Source organism: Diadema antillarum, unplaced genomic scaffold (assembly GCF_040938485.1).
Source record: "Diadema antillarum isolate AM-2024a unplaced genomic scaffold, OU_Dant_1.0 seq00001676_RagTag, whole genome shotgun sequence".
Lineage (NCBI taxonomy): Eukaryota > Metazoa > Echinodermata > Echinoidea > Diadematoida > Diadematidae > Diadema > Diadema antillarum.
In genome coordinates, this window is record NW_027272371.1 from 444,387 (window position 1) to 465,211 (window position 20,825).

At 38.6% G+C, this 20,825-nt stretch overlaps 1 protein-coding gene across 1 annotated transcript; it reads right to left on the minus strand.

The window, feature by feature from the left end:
- Positions 1 to 436: 436 nt before the first annotated feature.
- LOC139711621 (GPI transamidase component PIG-S-like) lies at positions 437 to 17,817 on the minus strand. Its single transcript, XM_071623478.1, has 14 exons — positions 17,680 to 17,817; positions 15,985 to 16,127; positions 13,612 to 13,708; positions 12,334 to 12,435; positions 10,884 to 11,024; positions 10,414 to 10,529; positions 9,728 to 9,848; positions 8,353 to 8,529; positions 7,276 to 7,365; positions 5,626 to 5,807; positions 4,871 to 4,921; positions 4,234 to 4,362; positions 2,282 to 2,442; positions 437 to 560 (listed from the first exon to the last, which is right to left on the minus strand). Exons 1-14 carry the CDS (start codon positions 17,714 to 17,716, stop codon positions 443 to 445), a joined length of 1,665 nt encoding a protein of 554 aa, XP_071479579.1. The 5' UTR covers positions 17,717 to 17,817; the 3' UTR covers positions 437 to 442.
- Between the last annotated feature and the right edge of the window lie 3,008 nt (positions 17,818 to 20,825).

Here is a 20,825-nt window from a genome sequence, read left to right on the forward strand (position 1 = left end):
ACAAATACATCTCCACAACTGAGAAGATGTCTCAGAGAAGTCACCGTGCTTGCCGCAGATGTTGAAGTGACGTCCCCATGACTGTCCGCCAAATAAGTTGACACCCTGAGTGGAGATGCCTCTCGGACCCTGCCCTGGAGTCGCCTTCTTGGTGAGAGCACAAGCCATTTTTTGGTCTTTCAAGTTGCACGAGTTGCAGCAGTCATGGCGAAGTCTCCTCCCCTGAGATAGCCCCTTCATATTTCAAAAGTTGTGCACTTAGTCTGTCTGGGGTCACTCCGGTGACACACATAACTTTACATCAGTCTTGAAGCTCTCAGGCAGTGCTATCAGTTTAACGTGGTATTCGCAGCACTGCTCTTCAATGTCATTGATTTCCTCAACATAACTCAATCCCTCTTTCATTTCTCGGGGGGTGGGGGGGGGGAGGTGGGTGCTGCTTTCAGTCAGTTTTTTGTTTTTCTGTCTCTCTGTTTTGTTTAATCCATTTTGCTGCTTTGATTAGAGACATGACGACTGGAATGCTGACTGGTAGGAACAATGGAATGTAGATGGCAAATCTGAAGAGGAAAGAAATGTACAACACAGTACGATTACTACGCTGTCTAGACTATTAAAGGACAAGTTCACCTTCATAAACATAAGGATTGAGAAAATGCAACAATATTAGTAGAACACATCAGTGAAAGTTTGAGGAAAATTGGACAATCGATGCAAAAGTTATGAATCTTTTAAATTTTTGTGTTGGAACCGCTGGATGAGGAGACTACTACAGCTTGTGAGTCATATGCGTACAACAGTATAAAGAAAATATAAAAGAAAATTCAACATATTTTCATTTTTTTCGCATAATAAAAGAGCAATTGACTTGCCTCTTTCTAAAGGCAGGGGGAATAATATTACCCATAACATTTATCGGTAACGAGTCAGGGGAATGTGTACTTTTTTCAAAAGATGGAATTTTGTGAAATTCTCTTTATATTTTCCTTATATTGTTGTACGCATGTGACATCTAAGTTATTCATACACTGCAGTAGTCTTCTCATCCAGCGGGTACTGCAAAAAAACTTCAAAAATTCATAACTTTTGAACGGATTGTCTGATTTTCCTCAAACTTTCAATGATGTGTTCTACTAATATTGCTACATTCTCCCAATACTTATGTTTATAAAGGTGAACTTGTCCTTTAAACTTGTATACAAGGGGGTGTTTCACAAAGAATTTAAGTCAATCTTAAACATTAAGATCAACTTTAGTTCACAGTCATGTATCATCTGGTTTTTGTTGTTGTTGTTGTCGGTGGTGGTGGTGCTGTTTCTGTCAGCATACAGTGTGTATATGTGTGTGTGTGTGTGTGTGTGTGTGTGTGTGTGCGTGTGTCTGTCAAATTCACACATAATAATTATACACTTTCTATTTTAACAGTGTTATAGCACATTAATTACATTGCAACCACAAAATGACAGCGATGGTAAGGTAGGAAGGTTTGGACAAGTGGTCTCAAAGCACTGTATCCAATGACCCAATGACAATAACAGAGCTAGCATGACCAGATGCCATGCAAAGCACCATATCAGACAATGACGCCCATACCATCAGTGCTAAATACCAACACAACTAGAAAACTGATGAAAATTTTAGATGTTCTTCCACAAACTATACGTTATACTCACGTGAAGTATGTGCTTGGACTACAGTAAGGTACAGCAGTCTATAGCAAGCCCAGACGCTATGTCCAAGGAGCAAAAAAACAAACAAACTGCAATTTCTAATCGCAATCCCTGACCATGAATTCCATCGTTGCACAATTCAAAATACCAGCTTTGAACAATGCAAGTTGTGCGTTTGTGTGACCAAAAAAGCCGCTCATGTTACCAACATAAAGATTAGTAATAAGTGCTCTGAGGTAAAAAACATAAAGTCATGGATCCAAAATCAACGTCATCGTTGTGAGTCGGTTGGTGTTTCGGAACCCAATTGTACAGCCCTGTCGCGACTTCTGTACAGTGACAGGCCTGTGTATAATTGTAACAGATCTTGAATCTTATACATGGAACCTTGTTACAACAAGCTGCTTGGGACTACAGGAATATCCTTGTCACAATATTGGCTATCGCATTACTATCAGGAATACAAAAGGATACAGAGGAATATAGGAGGAATGGGATTTGCAACATTTCCTCATTATAACACTGTCAGGTGTCTTGCTTTATCCGACTTTGTTATAACGAGGTTCCACAATAAACAAAATAAGGAACAAAAGAGGAGAGTGAGGACTCACTTCTGGTCATCAGGGAAGTAGAGGAGTTCGAGGAGGGAGGGGTCAAAGAAGGCTTCCTCCGAGGCAATGATGGCCCTCTTGGAGGCCTGGAAGGCAGGCTGCAGCTTGCCGTCCCTCAGAAACCTGTGACTGCTCTGCATGCTTTCAACTGCTACGTAAACCTGTCCGGCACAAGGCAGGCATGAAGGCACACACAACACAATCAGTACGTGCTGCTCAGGGAAAGTTTGTTACATATTTCCTTCTGCTACTTAAAACTGAATAGAAAGCAAAAAGTTCACTGACCTGCACATTTTCTGATTGATATATGACAGAAGGTCATGAACAGAATGATCATGTGGTTGATAGGCTGCACATGACGAATACATTCATATTTATGATGTACATTTTTACCAGCGGACTGCGTAATAAGCTACTTAGATTACTACATACACCTCATTTGAAGAATGTTTGATTTTTGATTGGTTAAAATCACAGGCATAAATTCGGTGATCTATCACTTGGTCTACTCCCACTTCGTCTAATAGCCATTTAGTCTCAACCCATATGGTCTTATCCCATTGCCACTTAGCCTCATTACCAGTTGGTCTACTTCCATATGGGCTATGCCCATTTCATCTAATACCCACAGTTTATTAGACAAAATGGGAAAAAATTCAAGGAGACAAAATTGCTATTAGACCATCTTGTCATGAGACGAAACAATAATTAGCCAAACTGGGCATTAGACTAAGTGAGAAAGGGACCAAACGGGCATTAGACGAAATTGATAGTAGACCAAATGAGTTTAGCCGTAGTGGTGTTAGACGAACTAGAAAGTAGACCATCTGATATTAGACCAATTGGCAATAAACCATAAATTCAACATATTGCTGCAGCCTCATAGTAACAAATCGCCCAATTGCACTAAAGTGCCCTTTCCTTGGTACTTTAGCAGATGTCTGTGCATATACTGTAAACGTTTGGCTTCCATAGTGCCAGGAGTGACCTATTCAAACTGACCTTTTTGTCACAGTGATCAATGCAATCACAGTGTAAGTGTCTATAGCAGTTCATATGTCAACTGGATAGCATGATCACTATAGATCAAGTAAAATTTCTATTAATTCTATTCAGTATATAACAGAGAGACAGACTGCTTTTATTCGAGACACTTTAGACATTTTCATCTCGAGGGTATTGTTAACAACAATGTCCAAAAACAGGGGCGGATCCAGGAATTCCGTGAAGGGGAGGTGCCTTTACAAAATTAAAGGAAGGCGCACATGCCCCCCCCCCCCCCCCCCGCCCCATTTTTTTTTCATTTTATTTCTTTTGTTTTAACAAAAAATAAAGAGGGGGCGCGCACCCAGTGCGCCCCCCTCTGGATCCGCCACTGAAAAAAGCAGTCCATATCTGTATACTACCTCACTATTAAAGTGTATCCTACTACCTGGATTCCAGTTTACATGCATTAAATATCGTTATTTCAGGCAAACTTTGAAGGGAAACTTGAAGGGGAACAATCATCACCCTCCATGAAAATTGAATATTTATTTCATTTAAAATTGAATATGTTTGTAAACTGGTTGAGGGAAAACTCCTAGACCAATGCCAACACATAATGCTCAAATATCTTTAAAAGATTATAAACCTCTGTTTGACCAATGTCCTAATGTCCAGCATGTTCAATCTTGGCAAAAACTGCTGTGTAAAGATGCAATTCTTTTCTTCAGCAACAAGGCCTGTCCACCTTGATTAATGTTTCAACCATGGATTGCAAGACACAGATTCTTAATGTAAGAAACATCAAAGGAATAATTTTCTCTCACCGGCAAGAGGCTAACATGCTATTATTTACTGTACTTCTTCAATTCGTTCACTGCAAATTGTTATCAGTCTGTTCGCAAAATTAATTCCTGAACATGTGGGACTAAGCAAAGGGAGTATAATGCCAAGGATTCAGCCTTTACCTGCTGGGCGATGTCATCTTTGATGACAATGTTTCCAATTTTCTCCAGCAGCTGTGACAGGGAGAAGAGTGTGGTTGACGCCGTGGCAAGATTTTCTATACAGTGCCTCCTCAACAGACTCTCGTACTCCTGAATAGCAAACAAATATCATGCACAAGATATCAGCTTTCTACACACTCTCCATCTTTGTAGCATGGAAGCGGCATTCTCAGATTTGTAAGACTGACTTAATCACTGTGAAACCCTAACCTGCCTTGTGCATTGATTCAAATCAAAGACTGAATAGCAAAGATATTGATGACAGTGACAATTATCATTTGAACTTGCATTGCTTTTTAGAAGAAAGCATTGCTTTGCCAATACAGCAAGAAGTAGAAAATACCCAAGGTGAACTGTCTGATGGACATATGATCAGATATTGTCATTTGACAGTTATACCTTAAGTCCAATCCCCCAAACATAGCAAAATATGCCAGAAACTTCTGAGAAAATAGTTATGGAAGATGAACATGAGAGCACATGGCACTGCAATGCAGCATAAGAAAATGGGTGAAACATAGTATAGAGTATATAGGCAACATGAAGCTTTGACATTCAATGAACAGTCTGAAGGTATTTCATTGATACATTAACATACCCAATCCATAACTGAAGTTTTTGTAGGCTCATCAATGAAACTGCCATCCACCTGTGAGGAAAGTCGGAAGAAAAAATGAAAATTGGTGAATTTTTGTGTACAAACCAACTGGAGAACTGCTCAAAACCTATGTTACACAGAATTGCCAATTTGTCTTACTTCCTTAAACTTTTACATTTCATACCTTCTTTTGTGCATCTGATTTTTCCCAAAAAAATTTTCCCTGACCCACTTTTATGATTTTTTCTGTTTTCATACAAAGCAACAACTTATCAGGATAGAATTCCCCTGCAAACTCTTCGTTACTTAGAGGTCTCTTGAAATGCCAAACTCTACTCAATGAAGGGTAAAGTGCATATTTTGGTTACCCTACAGAACATCACTGATTATCACTCACTGTGCATTTTATTAGGGGAGGTCAATTGAGAATGGCATACTTATTGTAAAGGGGTAAATACAGCTGGATTACACCATGTGAGCACTAAATAGATAAGCTATCCAAAACGGTGACACATTTGTTCCTGCGGCAATTGCTCTGGTTTCATTTTCTCCAAGAACTTAGGGTTAGGGTTATGACTGTTATCGGGTTTCAGGTTTAGTCTGATTCAAGGATCGAGTTTAGGTTTAGGGTTACATTTGTGGGTAGAATTTATGTTTGGCTTAGCATGCAGACATTTTATAAGAGTAATTGTTGCTGGAGAAATGTCATGGAACCTTCCAAAACTCAATAGCTTAGGTCTCTCTCCTATGCTTACAATTGTCGGCATCGGAACACCAAGGAGCAATCGGAGCTGGGCCAGGAAGACGGGCATAATGCCTCCACTGTCTACATCCACGTGGTATGGCTTGGAGACATTCTCCCCTGGAGTAGGGGTGTTGTGTATCAGCACCCCACCCCAGCGAGGACTTAGAAAGGCATTGGTATCAACAGGCTCACCTGCATGGAACGATGCAAAAATATGATCAATTTAAAACTGCATGGAATATTTGAAGACATGACTATGATTCATGATGTTTAATCATCACGCTTTCGAATCACTGCACTTTTAAAATTCTTGCCCCAGTCAAAATGGATCCTCAATGGTGTACCAAAGTGAGAAAATCATGCATCATGTAAGACATGTGTGACTACGGTTGCTGTCTGGTTCCAACAGGGAACAGCTTGTGCAAACTTTGTGAGGCAGTCTGTCATGACTAGCATAGATCTTAAATTTTATTATTTGGACTTGGCCTCTGGTACCTAAACTTATGAATAATCATCCTTTCATCACCTCCATCTGTACATCTTTTCTCCATTGTCAATGAAACATATTTTCACCTCCGTGAGTATATGTTTCCTCCATTGCCAATGAGACATATTTTCACCTCCGTGATTATATCTTTTGTCCATTGTCAATGAGACATAGTTTAATCTCCATGAGTATATCTTTTCTCCATTGTCAATGTAATATATTTTCACCTCCGTGAGTATATCTTTTCTCCATTGTCAATGAAACATATTTTCATCTCCATGGATATATCTTTTCTCCATTGTCAATGAAACATATTTTCATCTCCACGAACATATCTTTTCTCCATTGTCAATGAGACATATTTTCATCTCCATGAGTATATCTTTTCTCCATTGTCAATGAAACATATTTTCATCTCCACGAACATATCTTTTCTCCATTGTCAATGAAACATATTTTCATCTCCATGAGTGTATCTTTTCTCCATTGTCAATGAAACATATTTTAATCTCCATGAGTATATCTTTTCTCCATTGTCAATGAAACATATTTTCATCTCCACGAACATATCTTTTCTCCATTGTCAATGAGACATATTTTCACCTCTGTGATTACATCTTTTGTCCATTGTCAATGAGACATATTTTAATCTCCATGAGTATATCTTTTCTCCATTGTCAATGAAACATATTTTAATCTCCATGAGTATATCTTTTCTCCATTGTCAATGAAACATATTTTCAACTCCGTGAGTACATCTTTTCTCCAATGTCAATGTAACATGTTCAATAAATTACCATGATTTTATTTTTCTTCAGTTAAATCACGCACAGTACAATAACAGAATTTAACTTCAACCTTTCACCCCTGACTTTCATCCAACCACAAATTGCATTGTCACTTTTATAAGGCACTGTAATGGAATGAGTAATGAATTTCTAGAGTACATTTTGGGTCTTTTTTTTTTCCAGTTATGGTGTGAATGTAAAATTATCAGAATGAAGAGACAGCAGGCGATCTTTCAGCAGAATGCCACCAAAGATCATGGGAGCAGGGCACGTGATAAAGTCTGCTCTGAAGTTGCAACCATAAATCAGTGATTGTTCTGTGGTATAAAATCTCTTAGATAGTGTGCCAGGCATGCAGAGAGAAAACAAGAAATCTGCATCTCACCTTGCTGAGAGTGAATGTAGAGTGGAGACTGGTCTAGAGGAGGAATGTACACCACAAAGTTCAGGTTGGGGAAATTTGTCACGTGAGATCCTAGATGATAGAAATAGATAAAATATAATATGATAAAAGGTATCAGCTTTCAAATTAAGGAAGCATCATATATCAGCAACAGCATCAAAGATCATTTCCTGGATAAAGACACTGCTGGAACATACCAAGAAAATATCAACAGCTGGATTAAGAACTTATCAAAGGATGTAAGAATATCAATCCTTTATTTTTCTGCTTTATCAGTGTTACAATAACAGCACGATATAATAGGTTTTCTATTACTGTCAGATTGTTTAGTAAGTGCCTGTACTTGCTTCATGCAACAAATCTGTTGCTGTGTTTTGTAAATTTTAAAGACACTAAAGAATAGAGAAAATAGATCTCCATTATAATATTGGGTGAATGAGGTGAGGTAATGTCATTGAGGAGGTTTTGATGCAACCTGTTTGCATTTCAACTAGACAATTTGTGAAGAATGATCACACATATTTAAAAACAAATTTTCAACGGAAGAAATTAATTTTAGCTAGACAATTTGAGAAGTAAAAGAATGATCACACAAATTTAAAGACAAATTTTCAATGGAAGAAAAAAAAAGTTAAATGTTATCGTTAGATGGCTTGTGTGTGTGTGGTTTGTGGTTCACATGAGTTGATGCATCCATTTACAAATCTCAAACTTATGAAGCCGTTTTAACAGCATTCAGTCATACTTTTCCCCCTCAAAAGAAAACACAAACTTGACTTTGATAACTCATTCACATAAGATTAAGATGTAACAGTAGAGCATGAAAGTGTCATTTTGGGACACGACAGCATAGACAAAAAAGGATATCATATCACATGACATGGGGGTAGTAAAGTATCTTTGAACACTGGACTAAATAGTCATGAATTCAGGATGTCTGAGTTGCAATGACGTGATGCACGTCAGTGATTAGTGATAAAAGCACAGGGATTACAGAAGTTTGCAGACAATGTTACTTACGCATCAGTGATAGAAATACCAGAACACGTTTGCACATACCTAGTTTTGCCTCCACAGGGGTAATGATGTGCCCTAGGGAGGTGTGAGGGAAGAAGTGTGACCCACCCCCTGAGGTCAGCTTGGGGGTGACTGACAGCCCCGTGTAGTACAGGACCTGGGAGGTGACGGTGAACTCGGCAAAGTCCCTCATCCTATGCAGCATCGGATCTAAGTAAACTGCAGACAAATAAGATGGGAATGGATAGAATTCACTGCAATAGGCCTACTTGTTATCAAAATCTTTAGCCCCCCCCCCAACATACACACATTTGTAGTGCATCAAAAAATACAACTAGAAAAGCACTTGAGAGTGCAGACCTCTACCAAGCAGCTCATTTACACCAACACATGCATTTTGAAATCGCCCCATTTCCCAGTATAGAAGCCTTTTGTTTATGTCACCAGCTTCCAGCTGTGTAGCACTGCGCCTTGCCCGAGCAGAGCACATGCTTTATTGCACATATCCAAACCTCAAATATGCACAGCTTGAGCACCAAAGTTCATTGACCCTATGTGCCAAAATATCAAAAATCCTTCAAAAATCCACAAAAATTCATGGATCACTACCACAAATTTATCATCTGTTCCTCATGTCACTTTCAATTTTTCCTGCAACTTTCATTCAAATATGACATTTGACATTTTTGCTAAATTTTGGTGACTTTCATCTTCTATCTTTTTTGGGGGGGAGGAGTGGTTTTGGGTATATTTTTTTCTTTGTTTGATTATTTTTTCATGTCTATCCTTACCATGATATACCATTGGACATTCAAAGTGAAATTTTGGCTGAAGAATGACATTTAGGTAACAAATGTACAGTGACCTTGATCTATTACGTATCACTACTGTATTGTTCACACAATAACCGTGACTTCAAATTTACCCTGACAACCAACTTATGCCATTACCAGACATTCCTTGCTGAAAATATACTGGTTAACAGAAAACAACATATTTTTGCAAAATACATTTGACCTCTGACATTTTGCCACTATTACTTCATGAAAGCAATGTCTACATATTTTTACCCTTCCTACACAATCTCATCACCACAGGACACTCCTAGATGAAGCTACAGTTGAAAAATTCTACTTTTAGCTCAATTCCAGAGATCTTCAAACTTATACCATGAGAGATTTTGCCCCAAATCTAATCAACACATTTCAAAAATACATGTACATGAAATCTAGCATATCTGGGCCAGGTTCTAAGAATATTAATTTGATGCTTTGTTCTGTTTTGTTTTGTTTTGTTTTGATTTTTGTTATATGGCTGTTATTGTTGTTGGTGTTCAATGCAATAACAAGACAGGGACCTTTCAAAAGTGTCAGGATGGAGACAGAAAAATTGCAAACATGAAATAAAAAACACCAACCCGTCTGTGCTTGATCCATGTCCCAATGTGCCAGGACATTGTGTGGCTCAGGAACGAGAAGCGTAAAGGAGAGTTCATATCCTGGCTTGTAGCGGAAGGAGCGCATGCTCTCCAAATCAGCCTGGTGTAGAGATATGAAGTTGATTAGTTTTCAGTTTTTGCAGGAATTTAACATCATCTCAAATCCTGAAAATGATGTGAATGTTCTGCATGCCCAAATATGGCCCCAAAAAAATTCAAATAATTATGAAAATAAATCCAGCTCACTTACACCAGTCTCAAAATGTTCTACAAGATGCTATGGAAAATGATAATCAGAATGTGAGGAGAGAACATGCCTAAATCACATCAGTCCTTTTCCTTTTAAGGCTAAAGAAATTGTGCTGTCTTCGGGACATCACTCCACATTGATTACTTTCCCTGTTAGTGCAGGAGAAGAAAACCAAAATCAAATTTGATCAAAGAGAAATATATCATGACTTCAGCTGAAATGCTGTGATACCATTCACAATGAATTGTCATATTAGCCTATCAAATACCAGGAAGTTGTTTCATAAATATTTTCATTTACTAATTTTTCATATATCCTCGCATTTGCATGATCACTTTTTCTGAGGTGGTAACATAATAATAAGTAAGCCTATACTCTAAGTCAGATGTATATGTGGCTTCTATAATGAGCTTACCACTGACTTTGTGATTCCCCTGGCCTTACGGTAGTGTTTCTGCAGACTTGATTCTGAAATGATGACCGATTTCAGCAGGGATGATGTTGTCTGAAGCGCTTTCTGGAAGTCGGAGCCTGCACACATATCAGAACACAAGCTAGCTGTAAAAGATATCTGGCGGAACAACCTTGAAACTACAGTCATCAATGTACTTACTCATAGTATCAATTTAGCTCTGTCACTTCTCATTTTAAGAAGAAGATTTGTAAAGATTTCTCAATGTAGGGGGTTTTGGTTCCTGCCCCTCCCCCCACCATCTGGGAGGTGTGAAAATCCATCATGGAGTTTTCAAAAAGAAGATGAAAATGTCAAAATGTCTACGCACGACCGATGACGGACGACGGATGGTGGACAGCGCATCACAAATGATGTACAACGCATGCCTTCGACTCGGGTGAGCTAAAGATTTCAACATCCCACAAAATCACCTTTGATGAAGATTGCTCTGTGCCCCCCTAGATACACATCCCTGGCATCAAGAGGAAAGAGTTCAGTGCTATCATCCAGAAAGTAGACAGTGATCCCTCCGATAGTTCCCTGTTGGTGACTGTCGAGTTTATCATCCAATTCTGTCAATACAAGAAGATGGAGTAGACGTCCAGAATTGTTAACACATCACAATGCATGGCTCTCTGGAGAGCCTTCACAATGAACAGTATATGACAAAATGTGACTTTGCACCACAAAACTTTTGCAGTGGGCCCGAAAACAACAGTTTAGGGTAAAAATATGTGGATTTCCTGTTTTTGGTGTTTATCTGCATGAATACTCTCTTCTTACATCCAAGTCAGATGTTTGTAAGCAGATATTTGTCTGAAAGGAGTGTTTTTAATGGGTTTTAAAGGGACATTCGCGACGATTTTCATAATTTCACATCATGCAGTACATAAATCAGCAGCTCCATATATAGATTTGTAGAATTTATTGTGGCCCTTGAGCAGAGAATTCAATGATCTGAAAATCTTTAACAAATCATACTGAACAGTGCTGATGACATGGGAGCCTCACATATTTCAGAAATGCAGCAGTGTAATTCCATTACAATACCACTTATTTAACAAGTTCACATGTGTATATCTATGCATGCCTTCCTTCTTTTGTTCTGCTTCTTTGAGCCCCAACTCATGCATTCTTGTGGTGAGGCTGCCATGTCATCATCCTTGTTCACTGCAATTTGTTATAAATTTTTAAAATGTTATTATTCCTCATCCCAGTCACTATAAATTCTGAAAACTCTGTACTCATTATAACTTATTTATAGTTGTTCAAAATGTAAAAGTCTGAAAATCTTGCAGAGGTCCCCTTTAAAGACCTATGTTTTTCAATCTGACATTTTTTTATTCATATTTTGTGTGTGCAATATAAAGAGTCAGCTAGTGCATTCTAATAGACACAGAACATTTCAGCTATTTCATTCAAGAGTAATGTCCATAGTGGTTGGCTTTATATCACTTGTTGAAACACTGAATATCAATTAGTCAATATATATAATGTAACAGATTAGAATAACTTCTTCCAAAATCTTGGCAGCCTGTCATGAAACTTGTCTGCCACTGACAACTGTCTTAAGCTACTGAAATCCTTGCATTTGATTGGCTGAGAGTAAATTTGTCAGTGAAAATCACTGACAAAGCCCTTGATGAATTGCCCCACAGGTGACTTTTTGTTCATGCACTGTCACAAAAGTAAACTTTGTTTCTTCTCTAATAACCAACTCAGAATTACTCTTTATTCTTTTTTTTTTTTAAAGGTGAATTGACTTGCAATTATTTTCGTACTGGTATGTATATCAACCGGGAACACACTGCAAAAGAAACATTGCTGACAATGCACTGACATACAGATTCTCAGTGACTTATCTCTTGCAATGACTGATACCTTTCACTGATGAAGACGATGCGATGGAGGTCTTCTCACGAGTCAGGCAGGCTCTGGAATACAGAGAGTAATGTATACTGAGGGATGACTTCTCCTTTACTCCTACAAAAAAAGGGAAACATGAATACATGTCATTAATCACCATCACTATCAATTCAGCTGATGACATAGGGATATTGCTTTCATAAGTCTAGTTTAAAGAGACTCAGTGGGTATAGCACTCTGCTGAGTATCACAAGCTCACTTTCTATGACTTCTTGCAGACTTTTAACAAGAAGAACATAAAATACTGAAGGGCTTTGGGAGTCTCTAGGGGGCTTGGTGTCCATTTATCAATTATCTTATTACCCTAGCAAATGATACCTGTCAAGCTTGGTGACAAATTTGACCATGCATTTTCAAAGAAAAGATGAAAATGTAAAAATGGGCCAAAATTTGGGCACCCCTCGATCTGCTATGAAAAGAATTGAAACTGCATTCACCACAGTACTTAGTCATAGCACTGGCTCTATCACTTCTTGTTGAAGAGAAGAAAGTTTGTGAAGATTTCTTACTTTCAGGACTTTGGAGCCTCCATATTGGGGGGGGGGGGGGTGAAGCTGGTATTGTACTCATTTGAACAAATTGAGATCCTATTTAGGGGTGTCATCTGACAAGCTTTGTGAAAATTCATCATGAGGTTTTAAGGAAGAAGTTGAAAATGTAAACAAAAATTATGCACAATCAACGCTGAATGATTCCCCTTTGGCTCGGGTGAGCTTTAAATTTTCCCCCGACATAAGGTTTGTTTACCTTCTGCAAACTTACACACATGTTTATTTTGACAAAGGAGTGTCAGGAAGTTAGAGCGACCTGTGTTAACCAGATCCATACTGAATTCTGGAATTGCTTTTCAATTCCCATAGACTTAATAAACAGGTCACCAGGTTCCCGTAGGGAAAGGGTTAACACTGGTTCTGATATGAAGTCAAGAAATGATGACTGAACATTTTCCAAAGGGCAATTCGTGAGTCATGACAAACCTTCCAAATAGAATTTCATGTCAGCTTTAAAGGGCCACCAACATTAATACACAACAGCCAAGAGGTTCCAAAGAGCTAGTGAGGAGACACGTGCATGCTACAAGCACCTCAACATGCTAGAATCATCCCTAAATCAGGAAGGTTTTCATGATCTTGACATGAAGAAAGTTTCTTTTGTGTTTGTTCATGTTTTTGTTTTTGTTTTCAGGGAGCAACCTGTACAATCTAAGGAGATGTGGCAGATGTGGATCTATACCTGATAGCAACTCTGCTAGCTTGGGCTCCAGTTCACCCACTGATGGGACTGCTGCGCTGCTACAGGTCACCAGTGTCACAGGAATGCTGCAGGTTGTCTAGTGCAGGAGGGAAAATTGGCCTGACATTGTTTTACAGACAAACAGATATAGTTTCAGCACTCGACAATGAAAATAGAAATTACAGTAAGTCATAAAGTGTCTTCAGGTGAAATGAGGTGTATGAGTCAGAAATGAGTGTACGTTTTATACTTTTTATGTTTGTCATTTCGCCTCTGACAAAGATTCTGCTAGGATCGAAAGTTCAGGTACCTTTTGGCTCAATTTCACTCACACAGAGGTCAAGCGGGGTCACACTTTCAGTGTTCACTTGTGCACTTCGAGTGATGCAGTTACTGTGCAGCAGGCATGGGCAGAACGCACTTCATATACATATAGAGTAATCGCATCTAATTTTTCCCTTTAAAGGACAAGTCCACCTTCATATACATAAGGATTGAGAGAATGCAGCAATATTAGTAGAACACATCAGTGAAAGTTTGAGGAAAATTGGACAATCCGTTCAAAAGTTACGAATATTTTAAGTATCTGCGCAGTCACTGCTGGAAGAGAAGACTACTATAGTGTATGATGTCACATGCGTACAACTATATAAGGAAAATAAAAAGAGAATTTCACAAAACTTTACTTTTTTTAATAAAGTGCACATTTCTTCGACTTGCTACTGACATATGTTAAGGGTAATATTATTCCCCCTGCCTTCTGAAAGAGAGAAGTCAAGTGTTCTTTTGTTATGCGAGAAAAATGGAAATATGTTGAATTTTCTTTATTCTTTCTTTATATCGTTGTACTCATGTGACATCACAAGCTATAATAGTCTTTTCATCCAGCCGTGACTGAGGAGAAACTTCAAAAATTCATAACTTTTTAACGGATTGTCCGATTTTGCTCAAACTCTCACTGATGTGTTCTGCTAATATTGCTGCATTCACTCAACCCACATGTCTATGAAGGTGAACTTGTCCTTTAATGATGAAAAAACCGTCACTTCACAATAAAAATAGATTTTCCGAACTTGTAAATTGATATTTCATTTCCCAACACGTAACTATTGCTGAGAATATCTACAAAACTATGATAGTTTGGAGATACAGATAGTGCTCCACATTTTGTGTGTGTGTGTGTGTGTGTGTACAATCATATACAGCTCATACTGTGCCATGGCACAGCCTTGTCAACACATCATAGGAGAAAATCAAATGGCTCACCCACTGTTTGAGTTTTATAGTCACATGCGATAAAGGCCATTGAGACACAAACATCATCACCTTATTTAAAGTCCTTTTTTATCAGGAAGAGTTTAAGTGTAAATGTAAGAGTTTAATCATCTTTCGACTCCTGTTGGTTTGACTTCAATTTCGTTATATACATTGTATGTCAAATTGAACATTTAGTAGATCATTATGTTTGTTTGTTTGTTTGTCTGTTTGTTAATACAATAAAAGATCCTTAACCTACAGGGGGAGCCCCCCCACCCCCTTGACGTTTTGTGCAATAATTCTGCAACACGACAAGACCTTGTCATGAGGTTTCTTGACATTTCTTTCAAGTCTCGCGCAACTTTTGAGACCAAATGTCTGCACCTATCAAATACGAAGTTATGCACATTTGTATAACGGCATGTCATCCCAAAATGGGCAAAATTTTGTGATTTTGTGTACATTTCCTACATGAAAAACAGTGCTCAGTCATGACACTCATAAAAACCTGACTATTTTTACTATTCATCACTTTGATGGATTAGTATTATCGTAATTATGGTCGAAATGTTGTCCATGATAATTTTCATTGAAAATACAAAGAAAAAGTAAAAAACAAATAAATACATAAGAAATTCCAAAAACAATAGATAAGAATTTAAATGACTTTTGGAAGTTTTTATGATATACAATTGTTGAATATGTTAAAACAGATATACAAACAAAAAACAGACTCTCAATGCTTTTCATTAGTGTTTAACAGGCTAAAATAAGATGTTGGGCTTAATTTGCATAATCAATTGATTAAAAATAGAAACTGATAATTTCAAAAAATTTAAAGACATATCTTATAGATTATGATGTGGGTGTCACGCATGCCAAATTTCATTGCGATCGTGCCACTGATGGCCAGAGATCTTGGGGAGGGGGGGGGGGGGGGGGGGGGCAAAATCAGCCCCGTGGACTTACGTTGTAGCATAGCCAAAAAAGCCTGGCCTGCTTAGAGTTAAAATCTGGTTAGTGAGACAACTGAAAAGACTGGTGATACAAGAGTGTCTTTACTTTCCAGAAATAGAACTGATTAAAATAATCTCTATCTTTGCACAAATTTCTCACCTGCTGTTGGAAAAGTTGGACGATGTCAGAATATGGAAGGGAAGCCCTGTATGTTGTTGTAGTCCGCCACCACAGGGGAACACCCACCACCAGACATATGAAGCCAACTGCCAAGGCTGCCCATGCCTCATTCCTTCCTTCTCCTAAAGTATTACACAAAGTGAAGAAACAAACATACAAACACAAACAAACATATATTTAATTGAGTACATTTGTTTGCAAATAGTGGGTAGAAAAATTTGTATATGATTTGATTTGATTTGATTAGATTTGATTTGATTTGATGCGACATATTTTGTCAGTCCATGTATTTTGTCAGTCCATGTAATCCCTGTTCATCACTTGAGTCTAAGTCTTGAAAAGGTATAAAACAGTGTTCAACAGAATTTTAGGGCTGATATTATCTTTCCTGATCAATATCAGGCCATTCAGTGGTAAAAGCAACAAATTTTCAATGAACATCTATTATTTGACCTTCATATGTTAGTATGTAGATTTTGGCTTAAATTCAAATAGATTGCTTCTTTGAAGCAATTTTGAGGGCAAAGTTATCTGTCATTAAAGTATTCTTCCTCTTCTCCTTCTTCTGCCTCTTTCAATCAGCTGAAGATTCTTGCAGACTGTGCGTGTTCTCCGTAATTTAAGTCCATTCGAGTGTCCAACTAGTTTACTGTAAGCTGTGGCTTTGACATCAGAGGATTACTAGAAATGCAAGAACGTTATTAGCTTTGTTGACAGTATTATTGATGTGTTGAATTGGGTCCACTTCAAATCAGAAGTGATAGCTACACCCTAGTACATTGTACTTCACAAATTCAACAGATTCAAGAGGGGTGTTGTTCAGATGATACACGGCATACTCGTGAAATAGGCCCCACCACTGCGTGTCCGTACAAATACTACGGCGGCTCGCCTGTTTATACTCGTGAATTCAGCCCCACCGTGTGGCGTTCATCGGTAGATAAGCACGGCGGTGGGGCTTTCTTCCACAGTATAATACTCGTGAATGCGGCCCCACCAAACGGCGTTTACGCGAGATGCATACGGCGGTGGGGCCGATTTCCACAGCATAGCATCTTTCGTCCTCCCTTTCTCCCGTTTTTTTCTTTGGTCTTCTACTTTTTGTTCTCGGAAGGACTCCCTAATGTCCCCTGACTAATTTAATGGCCAATTTAACCATAAATACAACCCTACCTAACCCTAAACACTAACCCTAACCTAACCTTGCTTGCTAACGCACGGGTGCACGCGCACTGCGGTGGGGCCTATTTCACGATTTTGCCTGATACACATGTTAAAAGCCAATAGTTCTGGTACGCCTGCAAAATTTCACTCCTAAATGTACACGTATGGATATGCCTATGCCTCAGATATCAGAAATGTGTGGAATAAACTTAATTATAACGCTGTAACGTTACTCGAGTCGTTGTCTAATAATAACAAGATATTCGATGGTTAACGACGAAAATGCGAAATAATAATAATTTGAATTAAGTTATACATCATTTTAAAGCTTAGAGTCTGCCCTTTTAGAATCTGTCCTGAACTAAAAATCCATGTCTGGCAACTTTTTGTTTGTTTTGTGGTGCAGGGTCACATATGGTAGACAAGCAAACATTCGACAGCACAATAATTAACGAGTGGGACCATTACGAAAAAAACGCTAACTTCACTCGCGACATTTGAAACTCTCACCTTTCTCTTTCTTGATATCTTCTTGCTCAGTCATCATGGAAATTTCATGCAGTCAGGATTAGTAAGTACAGAACCAAACCGCTTCACATAAACAATTCTGGCAGTACTAGTAAATGGCGTTGTTCGCTCCAGAACGGCTGGCTTCTGTGTTCACGCCTTACTATACTCCACGGTACACGTACGGTACACATTACCCACAGCATATGCATGCATTACACAGGCCGGATTGATTTGTGTACACCAAGAGCATCGCAGCAGGGGCTAGCGCGCGCACGAGATGGCGTCTGCTAACAAATTTACATATTAAAGATGTGAAATAGATACATAAATAAAATACAAGCAATGCTTCCATGTAGATTCCTCATATTTCTTATAAGCTGAACTTGACAATTCATCCATGCTTTTGTATAGTTATGTTTATGGTTTACATACTTGTTGAAATATGGAATATGGAACAATAAAAACAACAACAAAACAAAACTATATATCAGATAAAACTGTCATTGATATGAGTAATAGCTGAATAGTGTACATTTTAGTTGGAGGTGATTTGAGTATGAAAACCTATATCAGTTTTATGAAATCCATGATTAATTTCAAAGTTAGGTTCCAGATTTCCTCTGTACAAAACCTGAACTAAAAGAACTAATGACGTGTATGTGAGTGTGTACATGCACTGACCCTGAACAATGGACCTGGATACCACCTGTTCAGAGCTCTGCTCCAAGGCACATGAATGCTTTATTAATTATTCATGATGGATTGCCTGGGCACTGCTAGTTTCAATTCCTAGCAAAGGGTGAAATGCATGCACATGATTAAAAAAAAGTAAGTACATGTTTCCACGTGCTTGCATACACCACATTTCAGAATGAATAAAGACTAGCTGTGATATTGGGATTTCTCATGAATAATGTAGCATTCAAATCCTGGTCATTGTCCAGGACCATTGTCTGGGTGTCAACTACACACTCCCATACAATTGATGACTTCTGTGCGAAGTTAAAGTTTTGTATAACAGAGGGTTGAAAATAGAGCAAAAATCTGAAAACCATCTGAAAAATTGATGTTTAATCTATAATGAAACTGAATTATGCTGTCATTTTGAAATTGCCTCCGACAAAATTGTAAACTATTCAGCTATTGCTCATATCAATGTCAGCATTATCTGATATATAGTTTTTGAACTATTAAGGATCAAAGTGGGAATTGTTTCTTGTAACACCTAACATTAAGGGGTGTCATTTTCCAATATTTGTAATCGATATACGTGGTTTATAGCGTTGTGTCTTGGAGCAGGGAGGTGGGCTCCTCTCCCACCTCCTTGCTTGGAGTTCAAGGCGTTGAGTTTGTATTAATTAGTATTTCGGCTTTTAATGATCGATCATTAAAATCCGTATTTTTGTGCCTCATTCCGTTCTACATTTTCTGAATTTTTAAAGCAAAAAAAAATGCAAACGACATCTGTTTAGTCAAAAAAAATGTGAATTTAATGATAATTATATCTATGAAATGATTTTTCCAAGTTTTTGTTGACTGTTGAGGTGAGATGCTTGAAGTAGCAAGTACTGAAGTAAACGTGACGTGGGGAATAGTCATTCTTCGATAGGATGGATTTACTTGATCGATATCTGTTTCGAGACGACTAAGTGGCCTAGGAAGAGCCAGGTAATCCACCCTAATTTTCACCGCTAACGGTTTGTATTAGCGTGCATAGATTAGTATTTTGCGTTAATAGTTGCATTAATTAGTAGTTCGCATTGAGTTTGCATTGAGTTTGCATTGAGTTTGCATTAGTTTGCATTAGTTTGCGTTAGTTTGCATTAGTTTGCATTAGTTTGCTTCAGTTTGCATTAGTTTGCGTTAGTTTGCTTAGTTTGCATTAGTTTGCATTAGTTTACTTCAGTTTGCATTAGTTTGCGTTAGTTTGCATTAGTTTGCGTCAATTATAGGACCCACATTCTTCTTCTTCCTGTTTATGTGCAGAACCTCCTGAGAGTATACTCGTGCATGGTCATGATACTTGTGTAAACAGAATGGGATACTAGTACTAGTAATCTCTGCTGGATATTTTCATGAAATCTGTATATGTGATATTTCCTGTCAGTATATACTTGGTACTTGTTCACCTCCAAAAGGGTCCGTATGAGGAGAGGTGTGTCGGGTGCGGTCAGTCACCAATTTCGGATCAGGTGCTAATTTTATGGTCCTTTCTAATTCTGTTTGAAACTACACTGACTGTACCCAAAGACGATTGGGTAATAGGCCTAGCTGAAGAGGGAAGGCAATTCCATTTTTTTACGGTTCTTGGGGGAAATGAGTGTGCATGGACATGAGTTACGTCTCCGTCCGCAATCCGGTGGAGAGAAATTCATGCCTTGTAATGTCAAAGTCTATTTGGCCATGGATCATCTTGTATAAAACAGGTACTTTGGGAAATTTGCCTTTCTTTTTGGAGAGGGATCCAGCCGATGGAGTCTTTTATAGAGCATCAATAATCTATATAGTTACGTTTGAGTCTCGCCCATATGTGTTGGTGATAAACTTAGCCAGGGCCGGCGGAGCGTTTTCAAAAGTTGGGGGGGGGGGGGGGGGGAGGGGGCGGAGGGGGGGAGGCACTTCCGGGTTTCATGAGCTAACAAGCAAAAATTAATAATGATAAAAGGGTCTTCAGCGCAATAACATAACCTTATGTCATACCGCGCTCACACTTCAAGATCTCAATCTATTTCCTTTTAGTGCCACTTACGTACTTCCGGGGTTAAAAAAAAAAGAAAAAAAAAGTGGGGGCCCAAAGTGATGACACCTTATGTTAATGTCGGAATTTCGGAGCTTGGGTATTTGTTCCATGCTCATCGTGTCACTGCCGGCAACCAGGGACAGCCTGGTGGTATAGTGTCGCTGCCCGAAAAGCAGTATAGCAGATGACAGGTTCGAGTCCCACTGGTTCCTTTTTTTCCGACATGTTTGTTAATTTACAGATCAGCAGTTGCGATCTTAACAAATTTTCATTTGTATAGGAGACAAAAATATAATGAAGAAACTCAAACCTGACACCTTATGTATTCCTTTGAATGGTGCACAAAAAGGGGGGGGGGCGAGCACCCCTCCCTGCCCCCCCCCCCCCCCCCGACCCTCTCAAGGAT